This window comes from Phocoena phocoena, chromosome 6 (genome assembly GCF_963924675.1).
Source record: "Phocoena phocoena chromosome 6, mPhoPho1.1, whole genome shotgun sequence".
Taxonomy (NCBI): domain Eukaryota; kingdom Metazoa; phylum Chordata; class Mammalia; order Artiodactyla; family Phocoenidae; genus Phocoena; species Phocoena phocoena.
The window spans coordinates 78,340,926-78,364,084 of NC_089224.1; the positions used below are offsets into that span (position 1 = coordinate 78,340,926).

At 37.8% G+C, this 23,159-nt stretch overlaps 1 protein-coding gene across 1 annotated transcript in view; it reads left to right on the forward strand.

The window, feature by feature from the left end:
- Positions 1-23,159, forward strand: part of LOC136125081 (uncharacterized) — a 110,339-nt gene that overhangs the window by 40,887 nt on the left and 46,293 nt on the right. Inside the window, exons 6-7 of the mRNA XM_065879909.1 lie at positions 6,327-6,400; positions 11,931-11,988. Of these exons, the coding sequence (XP_065735981.1) occupies positions 6,327-6,400; positions 11,931-11,988 (132 nt within the window). The remainder of the gene's footprint in view (positions 1-6,326; positions 6,401-11,930; positions 11,989-23,159) is intronic.

Below are 23,159 nucleotides of genomic sequence, written 5' to 3' on the forward strand. Positions count from 1 at the left end.
ACTAATGAGAACATACTGCGTAAAGCACAGGCAAGTCTACTCTGGGGACCTAAAAGGAAGGAAATCCAAAAAAGAGGGGATATATGTATATGTATAGCTGATTCATTTTGCTGTACAGTAGAAACTAACACAACATTGTAAACCAACTATACTCCAATAAAAATTAATTAAATAAAGAATAGGTCACAAGGTATGTGTATCGTTATTCTTCCTAGTACTGCCAAGTTGCTTGTGTTAAAAAAAAAAGATTGTACCAGTTTATATTTCTGCCAACTATGTCTCAGGTGTCTCTTTTCTGCATATCTTTGCCAACATTTTGTAATTTCCCAATTTTTTTTTTTTTTTTGTGGTATGCGGGCCTCTCACTGTTGTGGCCTCTCCCGTTGTGGAGGACAGGCTCCGGACGCGCAGGCTCAGTGGCCATGGCTTACGGGCCCAGCCGCTCCGCGGCATGTGGGATCCTCCCGGGTCGGGGCACAAACCTGTGTCCCCTGCATCAGCAGGCGGACTCTCAACCACTGCGCCACCAGGGAGCCCCTGTAATTTCCCAATTTTTAAATGTTGGTATCTTGTCTAATTTAACTTTATTCAGTTTTAATTTTGACTGTTTACTGATATTCATGTATACTATTGTTGTTGCTGCTGTCTTATGATTTCAGTCTATTTATATCTTGTACCTTATGGTGAATTGAGCAAAAATGGCATGATTTTCCAGTAAGCTCAGAAATAACTAAACTCAGAGCAACTATTACTTCAGAAAAATAGAAAAGAAGACTTTCTTGGGTGTCTGTAGCCAAGTTGCAGGTGAAGAGAAAAGCAATTGGAGTTCTTGCTTGTGGCTTAGTTGCTTGTATTCTTAATGCTGTGTTCTCAGCTGTACTAGTCTGGAACGGAGTTTCTGTCTTGTTGAATCGGGAGGGGGGTGGGTGGGGATGGGTCTTGGTTCAAATACAGCAGAAATTGGCTATTCTTAAAGTTGTAGTAGATTTTCTTGAATATATATTTCTTCATTTGCTGTGTGCTCTTAGGACCATTTCTAGAGACTTTAAATGGTATTTATTTTTCTGATTTGGCAAAAAAAAATAATAAAAATTAAAAAAGAAAATCAAACGTACCCATATATTCAGCACAAAAGAGAAACACTGAGACAAAATATGGATCAGGTCAACTTTGGTGACATTTAAACAGGTACACTTTTTAGTAATCCACATGAAGGAATCAAATACAGTCCTTTCTCCTTTGTCCCTCCTATCCAAAATTTCACCTCCTTCCCCTCAAACCGCTCTTCAGCAATTGGTGGCAATATTTCAAAGTCTTATAATAAAATCTTCAAGAAATTTACTACCTAATTTGTACAGCACTCCTCAGCCATAAAATGGTTTACTTTGCACTTGTTGAAAATAAGTGAGAGAGGAGGAAGAGCTGCTCTGCTGCAGTCTATACGTTCTGATGTAGAACAAATTCACCAAGATACATTGTTAAGTAGAAAACAGCAAGGGACAGTGAATGTGTTAGAATATGCTACTATTTGTGTTTTTAATAGGGGTGGGGGGTCTACATATATGCTTATAGATTCAAAGACTGCCCCTGGAACGATATACGAGAAAGTATTAATTGTGGTAGCCTATAAGAAAGAAAGATAACTGATTTGTGAGGGAGACCTAATTTTCCCTGAGTAACTTTTTAAACCATTGTGCATGTATTACTACCTCACCCCTCAAAATAGTTTTAAGGAGAAAAATACAGAGCTACAAGGATGTTTATTGCAGTACTATTTATAACAGTACAAACTTTGAACAATCTAAGTACCTAACAAGAGGAGTGGTTAAATATATTACAGTTTAAATTAAAAGCCCAGGCTCTGGAGCCAAATCAACTATGATTTTTAAATTTTTATTTTATTTCTTTCGTTTTGGCTGTGTTGGGTCTTCATTGCTGCACTCGGGCTTTCTCTACTTGCAACGAGTGGGAGCTACTCTTCCTTGCGGTGTGTGGGTTTCTCATTGCGGTGGCTTTGCTTGTTGTGAAGCACAGGCTCTAGGCGTACGGGCTTCAGTAGTTGTGGCGCACGGGCTCTAGAGTGCAGGCTCAGTAGTTGTGGCGCACAGGCTTAGTTGTTCCGCGGCATGTGGGATCTTCCCGGACCAGGGCTCGAACCCGTGTCCCCTGCACTGGCAAGTGGATTCTTAACTACTGTGCCACCAGGGATGCCCACATTTGATGTTTTTAAAAGATGTTGCATTTTTCTTTTGGAAGTTGTTATAGTCCATCTTATATATATACAATGAGGGTATGTGTACCATTTTTCTTTACTCTTTTTTTAATGTGGTAAAATACATGTAACATAAAATTAACTATCTCAACCATTTAAAAGATACAGTTCAGTGGTATGAATACATTCATAACGCTGTGCAACCATCACCACTATTCATATCCATAGTTCTTTTCATCTTGCAAAACTGAAACTCTATACCCATTAAACAACAACTCCCCATTCCCCTCTGCCCCCAGCCCCTGGCAACCACCATTCTACTTTCTATCTCCAATTTTGACTACTCTAAGTACCTCATACAATTGGAATCATACAGTATTTGTTTTTTTGTGACTGGCTTATTTCACTTAGCATAATATCCTCAAGGTTCATCTATGCTGTAGCGTATGTCAAAATTTGCTCCCTTTTTACGACTGAATGATATTCCCTAGTATGTGTATATCACATTTTGCTTATCTGTTCATTCATTGATGGGCACTTAGGTTGCTTCCACATTTTAGCTATTATGAATAATGCTGTGAACATGGGTATGCAAATATCTCTTTGAGATTCTGCTTTCAGCTCTTTTGGGTGCATACCCAGAAGTGGAATTTCTGGATCATATGGTAATTCTATTTTTAATTTTTTGAAGAATCATCATACTGTTCTCCATAGTAGCTGTACCATTTTACACTCCCACCAACAGTGTACGAGGGTTCTAATTTCTCCACATCCTCGCCAACACTTGTTATTTTGCTTTTTTGGGTTTTTTTCCCTGTTTTTTTGATAGTAGCCATCCCAATGGGTGTGAAGTGGTATCTCATTGTAGTTTTGACTTGTATTTCCCTAATGATTGAGCATCTTTTTATGTGCTTTTCGGCTATTTTTATATCTTCTTTGGAGAAACATCTATCAAGTCCTTTGCCCATTTTTGAATTGGGTTTTTGTTATTGTTGAGTTTTAGGAGTTCTTTATATATTCTGGGGATTAATCCCTTATCAGATCTATGATTTGCAAATATTTTCTCCTATTCTGTGGGTTACCTTTTCATTCTGTTGATACTGTCTTTTGATGCAGAAAAGTTTTTAATTTTAATGAAGTCTAATTTGTCTATTTTTTGTTGTTGTTGCCTGTGCCTTTGGTGTCCTATCCAAGAAATCACTGCTAAATCCAGTGTTGTGCAGTTTGGGCCCTATGTTTTTTTCTAAGAGTTTTCCAGTTTTGGGTCTTGCATTTAGGTTTTGATCCATTTTGAGTTAATTTTTCTATATGATGTTAAATAAGGGTCCACCTTCATTTTGTGCATTGTAGATACTCAGTTATCCTAGCACCATTTCTTTATTTTTCTTAAATTAATTTTTATTGGAGTATAGTTGATTTACAATGTTGTGTTAGTTTCTGCTGTACAGCAAAGTGAATCAGTTATACATATACATATATCCACTCTTTTTTAGATTCTTTTCCCATATAGGTCATTACAGATTATTGAGTAGCGTTCCCTGTGCTATATAGTAGGTCCTTATTAGTTATCTATTTTATATATATGTCAATCCCAATGTCGCAATTTATCCCTCCTCCCCCATTAGTAACCATAAGTTTGTTTTCTACATCTGTGACCCTATTTCTGTTTTGTAAATAGGTTCATTTGTACCATTTGTTTTTTAGATTCCACATATAAGTGATATCATATATTTGTCTTTCTCTGTCTGACTTCACTCAGTATGACAATCTCTAGGTCCATCCATTTTGCTGCAAATGGCATTATTTCATTCTTTTTTATGGCTGAGTAATAGTCCATTGTATACATGTACCACATCTTCTTTATCCATTCATCTGTTGATAGACATTTAGGTTGCTTCCATGTCCTGGCTATTGTAAATAGTGCTGCAATGAACATTGGGGTGCATATATCTTTTTGAATTATGGTTTTCTCCAGGTATATGCCCAGGCATGGGATTGCTGGATCATATGGTAGCTCTATTTTTAGTTTTTTAAGGAACCTCTGTTAGTGGCTGTACAAAGTTACTTTCCCACCAACAGTGTAGGAGGGTTCCCTTTTCTCCACACCCTCTCCAGCATTTATTGTTTGTAGATTTCTTAATGATGGCCATTCTGACTGGTGTGAGGTGATACCTCATTGTGGTTTTGATTTGCATTTCTGTAATAATTAGCGATGTTGAGCATCTTTTCATGTGCCTCTTGGCCATCTGTATGTCTTCTTTGGAGAAATGTCTATTTAGATCTTCTGCCCATTTTTTGATCGGGTTGTTTGTTTTTTGATATTGAGCTGCATGAGCTGTTGGTATATTTTGGAGATTGATCCCTTTTTGCTCACTTTGTTTGCAAATATTTTCTCCCATTCTATGGGTTGTCTTTTCATTTTGTTTATGGTTTCCTTTGCTGTGAGAGCTTTTAAGTTTCATTAGTTCCCTTTTGTTTTTATTTTCATTATTCTAGGAGGTGGATCAAAAAAGATCTTGCTGTGATTTATGTCAGAGAGTGTTCTGCCTATGTTTTCTCTCTTTTTTAAAAAAAATTTATTTTTTTTAAATAAGATTTTATTTATTTTTGAATTTTTAATTCAGGTATAGTTGATCCACTATGTTGTGTCAGTTTCAGATGTATAGCAAAGTGATCCAGTTATAATACATAGACATCTGTTCTTTTTCAGATTCTTTTCCCTCATAGGTTACCACAAAATATTGAGCATAGCTCCCTGTGCTATACAGCAGGTCCCCATTTTCTGTCCATTTTATATTTAGTAGTGCCAGCACCATTTCTCTTTTTTTAAAAAATAAATTTATTTATTTATTTTTGGCTGCATTGGGTCTTTGTTTCTGTACACGGGCCTCCTCTAGTTGTGGCGAGTGGGGGCTACTCCTTGTTGTGGTGCACGGGCTTCTTGTTGCAGTGGCTTCTCTTGTTGCGGAGCACGGGCTCTAGGCGCATGGGCTTTGGTAGTTGTGGCACATGGGCTCAGTAGTTGTGGCTCACAGGCTCTAGAGCGCAGGCTCAGTAGTTGTGGCAATGGGCTTAGTTGCTCCGCAGCATGTGAGATCTTCCCGGACCAGGGCTTGAACCAGTGTCGCCTGCATTGGCAGGCAGATTCTTAACCACTGCATCACCAGGGAAGTCCCAGCACCATTTCTTGAAAGGACACTTTTCCCCATTGAATGTTCTTGGTACCCTTGAAAAAAATCATTTGATCATATATGTAAGGGCTTATTTCTGGGCTCTCTATTCTCTTTTATTGGTCTATATGTCTGTCTTTATGTCAGTAGCATACTGTTTTGATTTACTATAGCTTTTTAAAAAAATTTATTTTATTTATTTATTTTTGGCTGCTTTGGTTCTTCATTGCCGTGCATGGCTTTCTCTAGTTGTGTCAAGCAGGGGCTTTTCTTCAGTGCAGTGTGCGGGCTTCTCATTGCTGTGACCTCTATTGTTGCGGAGCATGGGCTCTAGGCACGTGGGCTTCAGTAGTTGTGACACATGGGCTCAGTAGTTGTGGCTCGCGGGCTCTAGAGCTCAGGCTCAGTAGTAGTGGCGCATGGGCTTAGTTGCTCTGTGGCATGTGGGGTCTTCCTGGGCCAGGGCTCAAACCTGTGTTCCCTGCATTGGCAGGCGGATTCTTAACCACTGTGCCACCAGGGAAGCCCTACTATAGCTTTTTAATAGGTTTTGAAATAAGGAAATATGAGTCCTCTAGCTTTGTTCTTCCTTTTCAAGAATATTTTGGGTATTTGAGGTCTGTTGAGATTCCATATGGATGGGGTTTTATATTTCTGTAAAAAAAAAATTGGGATTTTAATAGTGACTGTGTTGAATCTTTCCATCACTTTAGGAGGTATTGACATCTTAACAATATTAAGTCTTCTGATCCATTGGGAATAATAATATATTATTTTGGTTTTTGTGAAGATTCAAGATAATGTTCATGGCAAGAACCAAGCCATCAGTAAAATTAGTCCATTACCACCACCCTTCTAACTTAGATTGTATGATTGAATAAAGTATTATCAACCTATGATTAAATTATCAGCCTGGTAATGTGGTTTCTTCTTTTTTGTGATAGATATCCCAGAGGAGGAAGCCAGATATTGGACCTACAAATTGGAGCAAATCAATGCCTTGGGAACTGACAATGAGGTAGGAACTGTTTTTTACAATGTAAAGAGTGTCTTTATAGGACGCTTTAAGGGAGCGACCCAGGAACATGTTGAAGAATGAAAGAATTTAAACTGCATTAGAGAAAAAAGGTAGCTAGAAGATTGCCTATTATTAGAAAGGTCTATCTGCTTTTTCTTTTCTTCCCATTGTCCCCCAGAAGTGGCTGAATTGGCCCCAGTCTGGCTCTAGACTGTTGGGGAGCAAGCTTATACTAGGGAATCTGTCCTCTTGTTACACAGATGAGCAAAAGCCTTTTTTTCCTGCTTGTTCCCAGATTTTTGGATATGTATCCTTATTGTGTGCTTTTTTAAGGAATGTTTAGACTATTGCATTGCTTAGTCCTGCTGTCCTAACTTATTTCCAGAGATGAGTTTTGTGCACAGAATAGAACACAATCAACTCAACCTGAGCCAGCAAGAATGGGGAGTGTTTTTGTTGGTGGTGGTGGAGGGAAAAGATAAGTTTTTTTACTTTAGGGCATGTTGGGCTATAAGAAAATTTGTCTGGTAAGCAACCTGTTAGGAAACGTCTGGTAAGCAACCTCGTGAGAATCTGAAGCTCAGGGTATGATGAGGTCGGGTGTAGAGTTTGGATTTATCAACATATTTGTAGCAATTGAAGTCATAGGAATAGAAGAGCTCACTCAGGTAAAGTATGTAGAAAGAGTATTGAAGAACAGGGACAAAACCTTGGGAAACATCAAAGGTAGAATCCTGAGAAACAAAAGAGACTGAGAAAGAGCTGCCTGAAAGAGAGAGTAGGAGAACCAGAAAAAGGTTTATGGAACAAAGGAAAAAAAAAATTTTGAGGCAGAAATTCTTGACAGTGTGAAATATTACCGAGAGCAAAGAAGATGAGTAATGAAGTGGAGCCATTGGATTTGTCAATTAATGGTCAATATCCATAGGTTAGTACAGGAAGCCAAAATGCAGTGATTTGATGCGTGTTAGTTTCCCAGGGCTGCCAAAAAAAGTACCACATACTGTTGGCTTACAGCAACAGAAATTTATTCTCTCACAGTTCTGGTGGCTAAAATTCTGACATCAGGTGTTGGTGGGATCAGTTCCTTCTGGAGGTTTTGAGGAAGAAGCTCTCCCATGCCTTTCTTCTACTTTCTGGTGCTTCCTAGCAGTCTTTGCTGTTCCTTGGCTTATAGACACATTATTTCAGTCTCTGTCTCCACTATCACATGCCTTCCTGGGTTATGTCTGCCTGTCCTCACAATACGTTTGATTTCAATGGAAATCAAATTTCCATTGATTTTTGTGGGGGCACCAGTCATTGGATTGACTTGATTATATCTGCAGAGACGCTATTTCCAGATAAGGTCACATTCATAGGTACTGGGGATTAGGATTTCACAACATATCTTTTTTTTTTTTTTCTTTTGTAGGTAGATTATATCTTGCCTCTCTTTTAGTGATGTTAAAATTACACAGTGGATTCAACTTGGTGTCAGCCTATTTCATCCATTTTAAAGTGATCCCACAAGCCTTTTACCTAATGGTTTTAGCAGCAAATAATAATCATTATTTTATTAGGGTTGCACAATGATGATTTTCTAATTTTATCATCTCTTCAGCATTTATTATCTATGATTTGTCTGCCTCATCAGCTATTTGGTTCACTTGAAATAAAGTCCGTGCAAGAAAAACATTCTCTTTAGCAATTTTCAAAATAATGAGTGTTGCATAAGCAGCTTCTCAAGGTGACCAGTGAGTTGTTTTCTTTTTTTTAGTGGCATATTATTATCAATTTATGGATTTTGATATATTTGTGTTTCAATCCATTGCAATCTTTATTCTTTTTGATACTAAACTCGTCTCATCTTTGGTTAGTGGGAGCGTCTTCCTTTCTTTTTTCTATTTTTATCATGAAAAAATTTTAAACAAATATAAAAGTTGAAGGACTAGTAAAATGAAACCTGTAAACTTATCTCCAAGATTCAGTGATTATCAAAATTTGGTCATACTTGCTGCAAAACCATTTTAAAAACACAATGTAGAATCTTATCTTTTTTTTTCTTATGGTGTGCAACAGTTGCCATTCACAGCAGCCTCTTGGGTCAAGACTGGCCTAGGGATCTACCACTTGACAGAGTGGAAATGTATCACTATTTATTACTTTTCCTACTCATGGAAAATAAGGTTTTCACTATTATAAATGCATGCTTCAGTGAACATCTCTGACCCTGTTTCTCTCTGCTTATGTATGGGAGATTCTCTGGCTATATACCTGGAAATAGAATTGCTTTGTTGTGGAATGTGCTCTGTGTAACGTTACTAGATGTTGCTAAGTTGTTCTCTAAAATAATTATACCAATTTATATTCCAGTTTTTCTGCTGCTGTGTATCCTTACTGATACTTGTTATTGCCAAATTTAAAATTTGTGCTAATTTAATGAGTTTAGAGCTTTATCATTTAAATTTGCATTTGTCCATTTATTGGTGACATTCATTTAGTCGTTTATTCACCAGATAACTTATTGAACACTGTGTACCAGGCCCTGTCATAGGTGCTTGGTATACATCAGAAGTTAAAACAAAGACCAATGTCCTCTTGGATCAAATAGGAGGAGACAGACAATAAGCAGGAACCTAATAAATATAGTTAAGCATCAAAAGATGAGAAGTCTTCTAGGAGGAAAACCTATTTTCTCCATGCACTTTTTACACTTCTTTTGTTAGGTTTATTCCTAATCATTGTGAATGGTATATTTAAAAACTACACTTTCTAATAGGTCATTGCTATCTATATAAGGCAATGCTGCTCAATTTTTTTTTTTTAGTATCGATCTTATTCACCAACTCTTATTAATTCTACTAGTTTAGAGATTCCTTTGGGTTTTTTAGTTTTTGCATCTTTGAATAATAAGTTTTAATCTCTTTTCAATACTTATGTCTTATTTTTTAAGTGAAATTTTTACATATGTTTTTATTAACAGACTTAAATATTAAGCAGTTTGTAGAGAGGGCTTCCATATCACATCTTACCCGCCCCCTCCCTCTAGTTTTCCTTATTATTAACATTTTACATTAATATGGTACATTTATTACAATTAATGAGCCAATATTGATATATTATTATTAACTAAAATTTAATATTTCTATTTATTTTGTTTTATTAAATAAAAATCCTTAGTTTTTTTTCAAATTTCCTTAGTTTTTATTTCATGCGTTTTTTCAGTTCCATTACCTCATAACAGACACTGGGTTACATTTAGTTGTAATATCTGCTTCGGCTTCTCTTGGCTGTAATATTTTCTCAGACTTTCCTTGTTTTTGGCGACCGCTTATTTTTAAAAATTCATTGTGTAAAACATCCTGTGTAATTTTTAATGGTGAAAGTGGGGAAGCCTTGTCTTTTTCCTGACTATAAGGGGAATGCTTCATAAATCTTGAAGTATGATATTTGCTGTAGATTTTGATAGGTACCCTTTATCAGATTAAGGAAATTCTATTTTCTTTCTGATTTTCTAAGATATTTTGTCATGAAAAAGTAAGGGATTTTATCAGGATCTTTTCTGCACTGTTTGATCACATAGTTTTTCTCCTTTAGTCTGTTTGTGTGGTGAATTGCATGAATAGATTTTCAGATATTGAACTGTCCTTTCATTTAAAGTCCTTCTGGTCATGATACATGAAAATTTATATGCCAGCATTCATACATATACGTACATATTCACACAGAAATATAAAGACTTATTTATGATAAATAAATGTCATATGATTTGGTTTGGTAATCTAGGATTTTTGCATCTGTATTCATAAATGAGATTGGCCCATAATTTTCCTTACTTTTACTACTTTTATTTTCTTGTACATAGGTATTATGGATTTTTTTCCTTAGCTCTCTTAATATTATTAATTAGGCTCTAGCTGGTCTTCAGCATTCTGCTTTGGACCTGAAAGAGATTCATTAAATACGTCTGCTGGAAATATCTACTCTCATCTATTAAGTCTGAATTCTTCTAGTTTAATGCTTAAAGTTTTATGATTTTGTCACTCTTGTGCCTGTGTACTGCCTATAAAAATCACCATTATTTATAATAGTTATTATAACCAAGTCCCTTTGTTACTTTGGAGTGGGTTGTTTAGCCTTTAAGAAGTTTTGAACTTTTTTATGATTGATAGTTTTACTAATACTATTATATTGTTTAAACTGTGCTTGACTTCTGATCCTTCCCCAAAGTAGTAATAGCACTGTCTACCTCTGATATTTGTATCGTAGTTTGTTTCTTGTAAAGTACTTTATATATAAAAGTATATTTATATACAAAAAGTGTTTTGTATTTTGTATCCAACCACTTGAAATGCCCTTCACCACTAACACTCATGTGTAAACCACCATCAATTTTCATCTGGATAATTGCAATAATTAGTCTTATTTCCCCTCTGGTTGCCTATAGTTCTTCTCACACAGCAGCTAGAGTGATTTTTAAAGTATAATGAAGTCATATCCCTCTAGTGTTTAAAACTTTACATACCTTCTCAATAGACTAGAGTAAAATCTAAACTCTTTACCATGATTACAAACTCTATTCCCCCAGTGCCTGAAACAAGGCCTTGCACATAATAGGCACTCAAGAAATATCTGTTGAATGAATGACTCCTTTAGTGTTGGAGAAGCTCTGTCTTGCCCAGAATCTTACAATTTATTAATAAATGGCAGAGTCAGGATGAAAACTCATATTTGCAACTTATATTTGCAAGTTGCTAGACCAAGTTATGTTTTCCCAATCCTCCAATGGGCTCTGAACCAAGCCATTTTTTCTTCCAGACTCTGTGTACCTGTGTTAATTTGTTTATACCTTTTTCTTTTTGTTTTGCCTTCCCAAATCTTGTCCATCTTCAAGACTTGAACTTAATGTGGCTCCCTTTTATAGAACTTTCTTTCTATGGCTTCAGTACTCTGTTTTTAGGTGGTGATAGTGGTGGGTTGTGTTGGGGAGGTTAGAGTATAACTGGGAAGGGGACACTAGTAAATACCAGATGTTGTATTACATGCTTATGTAAGTAATTTCACTTCCCACGTGACCTTGTGAGGGAAGAAGCCTCATCTTTTTAAAGATGAAGAAAACTCAAGTCTCAGAGAGATTTTCAGTTCTACCACCCAAATGGGGAAATCTATATATTATTTGAGTTTTCTGAGTCCTCTGAGCTTCTAAGGCTAAGCCTTCTACAGCTGCCTGGTAGAGCTGGAATGGTGCCCATGTGCCCTTGGTCAGAACAGCCTTCCTGCTATCCTGCTTTAGCCTGTTGCATTGGGCCAATGCCATATCTGTTAGTCTGGCCTGTATGTCAGGATCACACAGGGAAATCAGCAGCAGGATGATCGGTTTCTGTTTGATAAGAAATTTGACTCTAGTCAAATGCTAAACCTTTTTATAGGTAGCTATAGTTTTTTTTTTGTTGTTTTGTTTTGTTTTTCTCCTTCTTCTTTACTTGGGCCTCTTACTATGTTTTTTTTTTTTTTTTTTTTTTTTTTTTTTTATCCTTTCTGCCTCTAGTATTCTAGTCAAGAAGAAAGCCAGAGGAAACCATTGCCTACTGCTGCCGCCCAGTGTTGTAAGTGAGAAACTTGTCTTTGAATCTTCTTAATCACAACTTTCTGTCAGTTCTCCAAATGTGGCTTATTTTGAGTTGGGGAGGTTGGAGATGTGGTATGTATAAACAGGAGATATTCCAGAAATATACCTTATTCAGGCCCATACTGCCAATGGCTATCTGTCCTTTAGCTTTAAGAAGAGATCTTTTGGTTTTGTGTGGCTATAGGTAGGGCAATGGTACTCTTTTTTCTCCATTTGCCTGCTTTTACCCCTGGAGGAATGTTTTCTCCCATTCTGTCCCCATTTATCTGTTATTATCCTTTAAGGCTCAGTTTAAAAGTTACCCCCTCTGGGAAATCTTCATGCTGTTTCCTCCTTCTCCACAGTCTAGCTTAGATCTTTCTCTGCTTCCATAGTACCCTGTACATAAATCCATCATATAACCTATCATATATTATAATCTATGTATATTTCTTTGACAAGAAAGCAAAAGTTTTAAAGATATAGAATCTTCCATTTGTATTCCTAGTATCTGGCTCAATACCTGATACATAGTATAGTAAGCCTCAGTAAAGTCTGATAAACGATTAACTGAGTGAGGGAACTTGTCATTTCTTCTGAGATTAACTTATCCAGACCACACATTTTACTTCTTGAAATGAGCCGTGCATTGTTGGTATATTGGTATCTTCTCAGCTTCTCTCAGAACAGCTTGAAGAGATACTGAAGGACTGACTTGAAATCAGTTCTCTTTCACTTTTTCAACCTGTGGGGGTGGGTGTGCATATGTTGTGTTTCTTTTGTTTTGCTACAGTGTTTCTGAATCAATGCCAAACTTTTAGAAACTGCAGGTTGATAGTGGTGGTGATAGTGGTAGTAGTTATTGTAGTAATACTAGTAATAATAAGAACCACAGCAGCTAACGTATTTTGAGGTTTTATGGTATGCCAGATGCTGCTGTAAGAGCTAAAATATACTAACTTATTTAATCTTCACAACAACCCTAAGACATAGATTTTACTGTTTTCCTCATTTTTAAGATGAGGAAACTGAGATGGAGTTATTTGCCACAGATCACATAGGTAGTAAGTGGTGAAGTAAATATTCAGATATAGACAATCTGACTCTATAGCCTATGCATTGAACCACTATGTTATACTACTTCCTTCATATTGTTTCTGAAAAGGAAAACCTCCATTCATGGTTTATAAATCCATTGGTTGCCTTCCATTCTATTGGCTACTTACTTTCCTGATAAAAGTAAGACCACTGGCAGAGGTCAACACTTTTTCTTTATTTAAGGAAAACCTATTTTTCATATGACTTATTACTTTTGTTTTTGTCATTTAGGAACTAGGATTTATCAAATATTTAGGGTCATGGGAGACCACAAGAATCTGAATTGAAGACCAAGTTGTGAATTAAAGTCTATAGGTCATTTCCAGAACTCATTGTAATGAGCTAATTTTGAGTTTTTAATCTTTTAAATCTTTTTCCAGGACTGCTAATGAGAAGTGAAATAGAACGATTGAGATTTCTCTTGCCATTCCTTCATGGGTCCATTTGATGACATGCACATGCAGTTCAAGTGATTAAAGAGTAAATGCCTAGAGGGCAGGAGGAAATAAGAGACTATAATAATCAGCACCTTTATTAATTCTCTTACATTTTTATTATGTTTACCAGCTAATTTGTTTTTATGTGCATAGACTATTCCTGTCTTTTGACTACTCTCTAATATATATATATGTTTTTTTTTTTTTTACCATTTTTAAAATAGATCTTTATTGGACTACAATTGCTTCACAATACCATGTTAGCTTCTGTTGCACAACAAAGTGAATCAGCCATATGCATACACATGTCCCCATATACCCTCCCTCTTGAGCCTCCCTCCCACCCTCCCTATCCCACCTCTCTAGGTGGTCACAAAGCACTGGGCTGATCTCCCTGTCCAATGCAGCTGCTTCCCACTAGTTATCTATTTTACATTTGGTAGTGTATATATGTCAATGCTACTCTCTCACTTCGTCCCAGCTTCTCCTTCCCCACCGTGTCCTCAAGTCCGTTCTCTACGGCTGTGTGTTTATTCCTGTCCTGCCCCTAGGTTCATCAGAACCATTTTTCAAAAAAGATCTTGCTGTGGTTTATGTCAAAGAGTGTTTTTCCTATGTTTTCCTCTAAAAGTTTTATACTGTCTGGTCTTACATTTAAGTCTTCAATCCATTTGGAGTTTATTTTTGTGTATGGTATTAGGGAGTGTTCTAATTTCATTCTTTTACATGTAGCTGTCCAGTTTTCCCAGCACCAGTTATTGAAGAGGCTGTCTTTCCTCCATTGTATGTTCTTGCCTCCTTTGTTGTAAATTAGGTGCCCATTATGTGTGTGGTTTTATCTCTGGGCTTTCTATCCTGTTCCATTGATCTGTATTTCTGTTTTTGTGCCAGTACCATACTGTCTTGATTACTGTAGCTTTGTGGTATAGTTTGAAGTCAGGGAGCCTGATTCCTCCAACTCTGTTTTTCTTTCTCAAGATTGCTTTGGCTGTTTGGGGTCTTTTATGTTTCCATACGAACTGTAAGATTTTTTGTTCTAATTCTGGCTGTTGGTAGTTTGATAAGGATTGCATTGAATCTGTAGATTGCTTTGGGTAGTATAGTCATTTTCACAATATTGATTCTTCCAATCAAAGACATGGTATATTTCTCGATCTGTTTATGTCATCTTTGATCTCTTTCATCAGTGTTTTATAGTTTTCTGAGTACAAGTCTTTTGCCTCCTTAGGCAGGTTTATTCCTAGGTATTTTATTCTTTTTGTTGCAGTGGTAAATGGGAGTGTTTCCTTAATTTCTCTTTCTGATTTTTCGTTGTTGGTGTATAGGAATGCCAGAGATTTCTGTGCATTAATTTTGTATCCTGCAACCTTACCAAATCCACTGATTAGTTCTAGTAGTTTTCTGGTGGCATCTTTAGGATTTTCTATGTATAGTATCATGTCATCGACAAATAGTGACAGTTTTACTTCTTCTTTTCCAATTTGTATTCCTTTTATTTCCTTTTCTTCTCTGATTGCTGTGGCCAGGACTTCCAAAACTATGTTGAATAAGAGTGGTGAGAGTGGAAATCCTTGTCTTGTTCCTGATCCTAGTGGAAATGCTTTCAGCTTTTCACCATTGAATATGATGCTTGCTGTGGGTTTGTCATATTTGGCCTTTATTATGTTGAGGTAGGTTCCCGCTATGCCCATTTTCTGGAGAAATAGAAATAGGTATTGAATTTTGTCAAAAGATTTTTCTGCATCTGTTGAGATGATCATATGGTTTTTATTCCTTAATTTGTTAATGTGGTGTAGCACATTAATTGATTTGCGTATATTGAAGAATCCTTGCATCCCTGGGTTAAATCCCACTTGATCATGGTGTATGATCCTTTTAATGTGCTCTTGGATTCTGTTTGCTAGTATTTTGTTCAGGATTTTTGCATCTATGTTCATCAGTGATATTGGTCTATAATTTTCTTTTTTTGTGATACCTTTTTTCTGGTTTTGGTATCAGGATGATTGTGGCTTTGTAGAATGAATTTGGGAGTGTTTCTCCCTCTGCAGTGTTTTGGAAGAGTTTGAGAAGTATTGATGTTAGCTCTTCTCTAAATGTTTGATAGAATTCAGCTGTGAAGCCATCTGGTCCTGGACTTTTGTTTGTTGGAAGAGTTTTAATTACAGTTTCAATTTCATTATCTGTGATAGGTCTGTTTATATTTTCTAATTCTTCCTGGTTCAGTCTTGTAAAATTGTACCTTTCTAAGAATTTGTCCATTTCTTCATGGTTGTCCATTTTATTGGCATACAGTTGTTCATAGTAGGCTTTTATAATCCGTTGTATTTCTACAGTGTCAGTTGTGATTTCTCCTCTTTCATTTCTAATTTTACTGATTTGCGTCCTCTCCTTTTTTTTCTAGGTGAGTCTGGCTCAGTGTTTATCAATTTTGTTTATCTTCTCAAAGAACCAGCTTTTAGTTTTATTGATCTTTGCTATTGTTTTCTTTGTTTCTATTTCATTTATTTCTGCTCTGATCTTGATGACTTCTTTCCTTCTACTGACTTTGGGTTTTCTTTGTTCATCTTTCTCTAGTTTTTTTTTTTTTTTTTGGTACGTGGGCCTCTCACCGCTGTGGCCTCTCCCATTGGAGAGCACAGGCTCCGGACGCGCAGGCTCAGTGGCCATGGCTCATGCGCCCAGCCACTCCATGGCATGTGGGATCTTCCTGGACTGGGGCACGAACCCGTGTCCCCTGCATCGGCTGGCGGACTCTCAACCACTGCACCACCAGGGAAGCCCTCTCTAGTTGTTTTAAGTGCAGGTTTAGATTGTTTACTTGAGATTTTTTTGTTTCTTGAGGTGAGATTGAATTGCTATAAACTTCCCTCTTAGAACTGCTTTTGCTTGGTCTCATAGGTTTTGAGTCATTGTGTTTTCGTTGTCATTTGTTTCTATGTATTTTTTTAATTTCTTCTTTGATTTCTTCAGTGATCTCTTGGTTATTTAGTAGTGCACTGTTTAGCCTCCATGTATTTGTGTTTTTTTGCAGTTTTTTTTCCTGTAATTGATTTCCAGTCTCATAGCGTTGTGGTCAGATGCTTGATACGATTTCAATTTTCTTAAATTTTCTGAGGCTTGATTTGTGACCCAAGATGTGATCTATCCTGGAGAATGTTCCATATGCATTTGAGAAGAAAGTGTATTCTGACACTTTTGGGTGGAATGTTCTATAAATATCAGTTAGATCTGTCTGGTCTACTGTGTCATTTAAAGCCTGTTTTTCCTTATTTATTTTCTGTTAGGATGATCTGTCCATTGGTGTAAGTGGGGTGTTAAAGTCCCCTACTGTTATTGTTTTACTGTCGATTTCTCTTTTCATGGTTGTTAGCATTTGCCTTATGTATTGATGTGCTCCTATGTTGGGTGCATAAACATTTATAATTGTTATATCTTCTTCTTGGATTGATCCTTTAATCATTATGTAGTGTCCCTCCTTATCTCTTGTAACAGTCTTTATTTTAAAGTCTATTTTATCTGATATGAGAATTGCTATGCCAGCATTTTTTGATTTCCATTTGCATGGAGTGTCTTTTTCCATCCCGTCACTTTCAGTCTGTATGTTTCCCTAGATCTGAAGTGGGTCTCTTGTAGACAGCATATATATGGGTCTTGTTTTTGTATCCATTCAGCCAGTTGTGTCTTTTGGTTGGGGCATTTAATCCATTTACATTCAAGGTTATTATTGATATGTATGTTCCTATTACCATTTTCTTAATTGTTTTGGGTTTGTTTTTGTAGGTCTTTTTCTTCTCTTGTGTTTCCTGCTTAGAGAAGTTTCTTTAGCATTTGTTGTAAAGCTGGTTTGGTGGTGCTGAATTCTCTTAGCTTTTGTTTGTGTGAAAAGCTTTTGACTTCTCCATCGAATCTGAATGAGATCCTTGCTGGGTAGAGTAATCTTGGTTATAGGTTTTTCCCTTTCATCACTTTAAATATATCCTGCCACTCCCTTCTGGCCTGCAGAGTTTCCACTGAAAAATCAGCTGATAACCTTATGGGGATTCCTTTATATGTTATTTTTTGTTTTTCCCTTGCTGCTTTTAATATTTTTTCTTTGAATTTAATTTTTGTTAGTTTGATTAATATGTGTCTTGGTGTGTTTTTTCCTAGGGTTTATCCTGTATGGGACTCTCTGTGCTTCCTGGACTTGGGTGACTATTTCCTTTCCCATGTTAGGGAAGTTTTCCACTATAATCTCTTCAAATATTTTCTCAGACCCTTTCTTTTTCTCTTCTTCTTCTGGGACCCCTATAATTCGAATGTTGGTGCATTTAGTGTTGTCCCAGAGGTCTCTGAGATTGTCTTCAGTTCTTTTCATTCTTTTTTCTTTATTCTGCTCCTTAGCAGTTATTTCCACCATTTTGTCTTCCAGCTTACTTATTTGTTCTTCTGCCTCCGTTATTCTGTTATTGATTCCTTCAAGGGTATTTTTCATTTCAGCTATTGTGTTGTTCATCTCTGTTTGTTTGTTTTTTAGTTCTTCTAGATCTTTGTTAAACATTTCTTGTATTTTCTCAGTCTGTGCTTCCATTCTTTTTCCAAGATTCTGAATCATCTTTACTATCATTACTCTGAATTCTTTTTCAGGTAGATTGCCTATTTCCTCTTCATTTATTTGGTCTTGTAGGTTTTTACCTTGCTCCTTCATCTGTGACATTTTTTTGCTGTCTCATTTTTTTTTTTTTTTAATTTTTTTTTTAATGAGCTGGATTGTGTTCCTGTTTTACTGGTTGTTTGGCCTGAGGCTTCCAACACTGGAGTTTGTAGGCTGTTGGGTAGAGCTGGGTCTTGGTGCTGCGATGAGGAACTCTGTGAGACCTCACTCTGATGAATATTTCCTGGGGTCTGAGGTTCTCTGTTAGTACAGTGGTTCGGACTTGGAGCTCCCACTGCAGGAACTTCTGCCTGACCCTGAGCTGGCAAAAAAAAAAAAAAGAGAACAATAACAAAGTAAAAAATAAAATTAGACTAGGAAACTAACAGATATGTTAGAAAGAATGTAAAAATAAAAATATAGATGAATCAATAACTGGAAGGTACATCAGTACCACAATAGTAAAAAAGAGGAGGAGGGAAAAGAAAAAAAAAAAGGGTTGTGGGGGAAGGCCTTGGCTGTGGAGGGTGGGGCCTAAGCAAGGGTGAGGTTTGGGTGGGGGGTGGGGCCAATGCTCAGGACTCACAGGGTTGGAAAAGGCCCTGGGGGCTGTGTGGGGTGAGGTTTAGGCTCAAGGAACAGTAGGGGCCCAGGTGTGCCCCCCACCCCTGCTCTCAGAGGGCAGGGGACCTCACCTGGGAGCCCAGCAGGCTTCCTGGGCTCGAGTGGTGGGGCAAACGCCCTTCACTCTCGCCCTTCCAGTCTGGGGTCTGGGAGGTCCCCTCCTGCCTGCGTCTCCTGATCTTCCCGGCCTCCCTCCTATGCCCAGAAAGCCCCACACAGCCTGGAGGGGGCTTGGAGGGCAGGGGATGCCCTGGGAGCTCAGTAGGCTCCCTGGGCCTGATTGGGCGGGGCAGTCGCCCTCCTTTCCTCTTCCGATCCTCCCGCCTACCTCTCCTATTCTCCCCTCGGCCGCCTTCCTGTGCCTCCAGGACCCACGTGGCCTGGACGGGGCTTGTGGGGAAGCAGCTTGGGAGCTCAGAAGTCTCCGTGGCCTGAGTGGGCCAGACTCCCTCCCACCTGCCTCTCCTGATCTCCCTGGCCTCAAGGGCACTGATCTTGTCTGGCCTCCACTTCTCCTCTCCCCTTGGTCCCCCTGCATCCTACCGGCTCACTCTGGGGTTCCTCCCGTCTCCTTGGGGGTCAGAGTCCCCCACCAGCTGCCAGCAGGCACCATAGTTGTGGGGAGACGCTCTCTATTTTTTTTTGAAAAATTTTAAACTGTAAGTTTAAAAAGGGAAGTGGCATTTACCCTTTACTAGATTCAGTAGTTAACATCTTGCCACTTTTGCTTCTCTTCCTCCCTACCACTGTTTCCCATTTCTGTCCCTCTATATACATACGTAAAAATACAAATGAGTATTTTCTGAATCATGTGAATATAAGCTTCAGACTTTATGACACATCAGCATGTGTCTCCTAAGAGATAGAACAGTCTATATAACTAAAATACCATTATCAGAATCAGGAAATTTAACATTGCTACAATAATATCTAATATACAGTTCATATTCAGAATTCCACAATTGTCCCCCAAGTATTTTTATAGCCATCCTTCCCCACCAGCGTATGATCTAATCAAGAATCACACATTTTTATTTGGTTGTCCTGAATCTTTAACTCCTTTAATTAAAAAAAAAACTTGCCTTTTTAATCATTTATGACACTGTTTTTTTATTCAATCAGAAAAATATTTTATTCTAATTATAATGTCTACTGCAGATGGCAGTGTACACTAGTACGGGTTTCTGGGAAGCCATTTGGCAATACATACCAAGAGCCTTTAAAAATTCATGACATTTGATTCAACAGTTGAATTTCTGGAAATTTGTCCTAAATAATCAGGAAACAGATAAGGATTTGTATAGAAAGATGTTCACTGCAAAATTATTTAAATAGCAAAATTTGAAAATGACTTAATAGTTAAACAACAGTAAATGATAATAGTCATAAAATTTGAATATGCTTTGAATAATGTATTGGGGAAATTTTCATGAAACTAAGTTAAAAAGTATACAAAACTCTTACCCTCTGTATATGTGTATGTGTATATGTATATACATATGTACATATGTAACTTAAGAGTTTTTGCATACCCCTAAAATTCCTATGTTGAAGCTCTAGCCCCCAGTATTTGGAGATAGGGCCTGTGAGGAGATGATAAAGATTAAATGAGATCATAAGAATGAGGCTCTAATCTGATAGGACTGATAACCCTTTTAAGAAAAGCAAGAGACAACAGAGCTTTCCGTGTGAGGACATAGCAAGAAGGTGGCCATCTGCAAGCCAGAAAGAGAATTTTCATCAGGAAGCAAATCAGCCGGCACCGTGATCTTGGACTTCCTAGCCTTTAAACTTGTGGGATACAAATTTCTGTTGTTTAAACCACCTAGTCTATGGTATTTTGTTATGGCAGCTGAGCAGACTAGTACAGATTTTGGTGCTGAGAGGTGGGGTGCTGCTGTAACAAATACCTAAAAATGTGACAGTGGCTTTGGAAGTTTGGATAATGGGCAAAAAGGCTGGAAGGATTCTGAGGTGCATGCTAGAAAGAGCCAAGGTTGCTATGAAGGGACTCTTGGCAGAAATATGGATATTAAGGCTGTTCTGGAGAAATGTCAGATGGAAATGAGGAACGGTTTATTGGAAACTGGAGGAAAGGTGATCCTTGTTATAAAGTGGCAATGAACTTGGCTGAATTGTTCGAGTGTTTTGTGAAAGGTAGAGTTTATAAGTGATTAAATTGGGTGTTTAGCAGAGGAGATTTCTAAGCTAAGCAATGAAGGTGTGGCTTGGGTCTTCCTTACTGCTTATAATAAAATGCAAGAGTAGAGGGTTGAATTGAAGAAGGAATTGTTAAGTAAAAAGGAACCAGAACTTGGAGATTTGGAAATTCTTAGCCTATCCTTAGCCTATATATTGTGAAAAATGAGAAATCTTGTTCTGAAGAAAACACTAAAGAGATCATGGGTGTGACTCATGGACTAAACCAGCCATCAGCAGAAGCCAGGAATAGAGATGGAATTATACCAGCAGAGACATTGCCAGTTTCAACTAAAGGGGACAGAGAAAGAGGAATGGAATGAAGGAAGGCTGTTGGATGTCTTGGATTCTACAAGACTAGATCATAGAGTTATTTGACTGTAAACGTGTGCTATTCTTTTTTTTTTTTAATGGTTTGCTGTTTTTTTGTTTAATTTATTTATTTTTTGTTTTATTTTATTTTTGGTTGCGTTGGGTCTTCATTGCTGAGTGTGGGCTTTCTCTAGTTATAGGGAGCGGGGGCTACTCTTTGTTGCGGTGCGTGGGCTTCTCATGGCAGTGGCTTCTCTTGTTGCAGAGCATGGACTCTAGGCACGCAGCCTCAGTAGTTGTGGCACACGGGCTCAGTAGTTGTGACCCGCGGGCTCTAGTGCGCAGGCTCAGTAGTTGTGGCACACGGGCTTAGTTGCTCCGCGGCACATGGGATCTTCCCGGACCAGGGCTCGAACCCCTGTCGCCTGCATTGGCAGGTGGATTCTTAACCACTGCGCCACCAGGGAAGCCCACGTGTGCTATTCTTGAGGAAAGGCAGGAGTGACCCAGAAGGTGATTTGGAGAATATCAGGGCTGCCAGTCTTAGCACAGGCCCAAGGGACAGAGATGTTTCCTTTTGTTTCAGAGGGTGGCCACCACAGAGAGCTATGGGGCCAGGGCCACTCTGAAGAGCTGAGTGAGTGACAGTGCCACCCCAGTGGAAGGTGTGTCATTGAACAGAAGAGAATTATTCTCTAGCCTTAAGATCTAATGGAATTTGCCTTGCTAGGTTTTGGACTTGCTTGGGACCTGTCACTTCTTCTTTCCTATTTCTCCCTTGTGGAGTAGGATTATCTTTCTGTCCCACCATTGTATTTTGGAAGCACACGTTTGGTTTCACAGGTTCACAGCTGGAGAGGAATTTTGCCTCAGGATGAATCATAACTGGATTCTTACTCATATATAATTTAGTTGATATATAAATGAGTTTTTGTACTTTAGAGTTGATGCTGGAATGAGTTAAGGCTTCCGGGGCTGATGGAATAGAATGAATGTATTTTGCATGTTATAAGGATATGAATTTTGGGGGGCCAGAGGCAGAATGCTAGGGCTGAATTGTGTCCCCCTAAAATTCATATGTTGAAACCCTAACTCCCAGTGTGATTGTATTTGGAGATAGAGCCTGTGAAGAGGAGTTTTAGGTTAAATGAAGTCATAAGGGTTGAGCCCTAATCTGATAAGGCTGGTGCCCTCTTAAAAAGAGGAAGAGACAACAATGCTTTCTCTGCCATGTGAGGATACAGCGAGAAGGTAGCCATTTGCAAGCTAGGAAGAGCGTTCTCACTGAACTCTGCTAGAACCTTGATCTTTGACTTTTTGGCCTCCAGAGACAGCATTAATTTCTGTTGTTTAAACCACCTAGTCTATGGTATTTTGTTATGGCAGTCTGAGCAGACTAATATACTTATTGTAAATTATCTATACAATTATCTATACAATCTAGGAGAATACCTAGAAAGAGAAGCACTAAAATGCTAACCAAATTTGTCTCTGATATGTGGGATTATGACTTTTTAAACCCCTTTTTTGCATTTCTTATATTTTCTAAATATTTAACAATGTACTACTTTTAATAGTTAAAGTTTATTAACAAAAGTAATGGAATAGTTGAATCCTTGTTCTAGATGTGGGTTTGCTGCTGTCTCTCTGAGAGACTTTGGAAGTCTTTCCATTGTCTATTTCAATTTCCTGATGTGTAAAATGGGAGAGTTGGTCTAAATGATCTCTAGGACTCTTTTAGCTGTAATATCATGGGACCCTATAACTTCCTAGTCCTGAGATTTCTTCATGTGGGTGGTCCCTCCACTATCTTCTCCGCTAGGGTCAGTTCTCTGCATTCACTTGTGACATGTCTTCAAAATATTT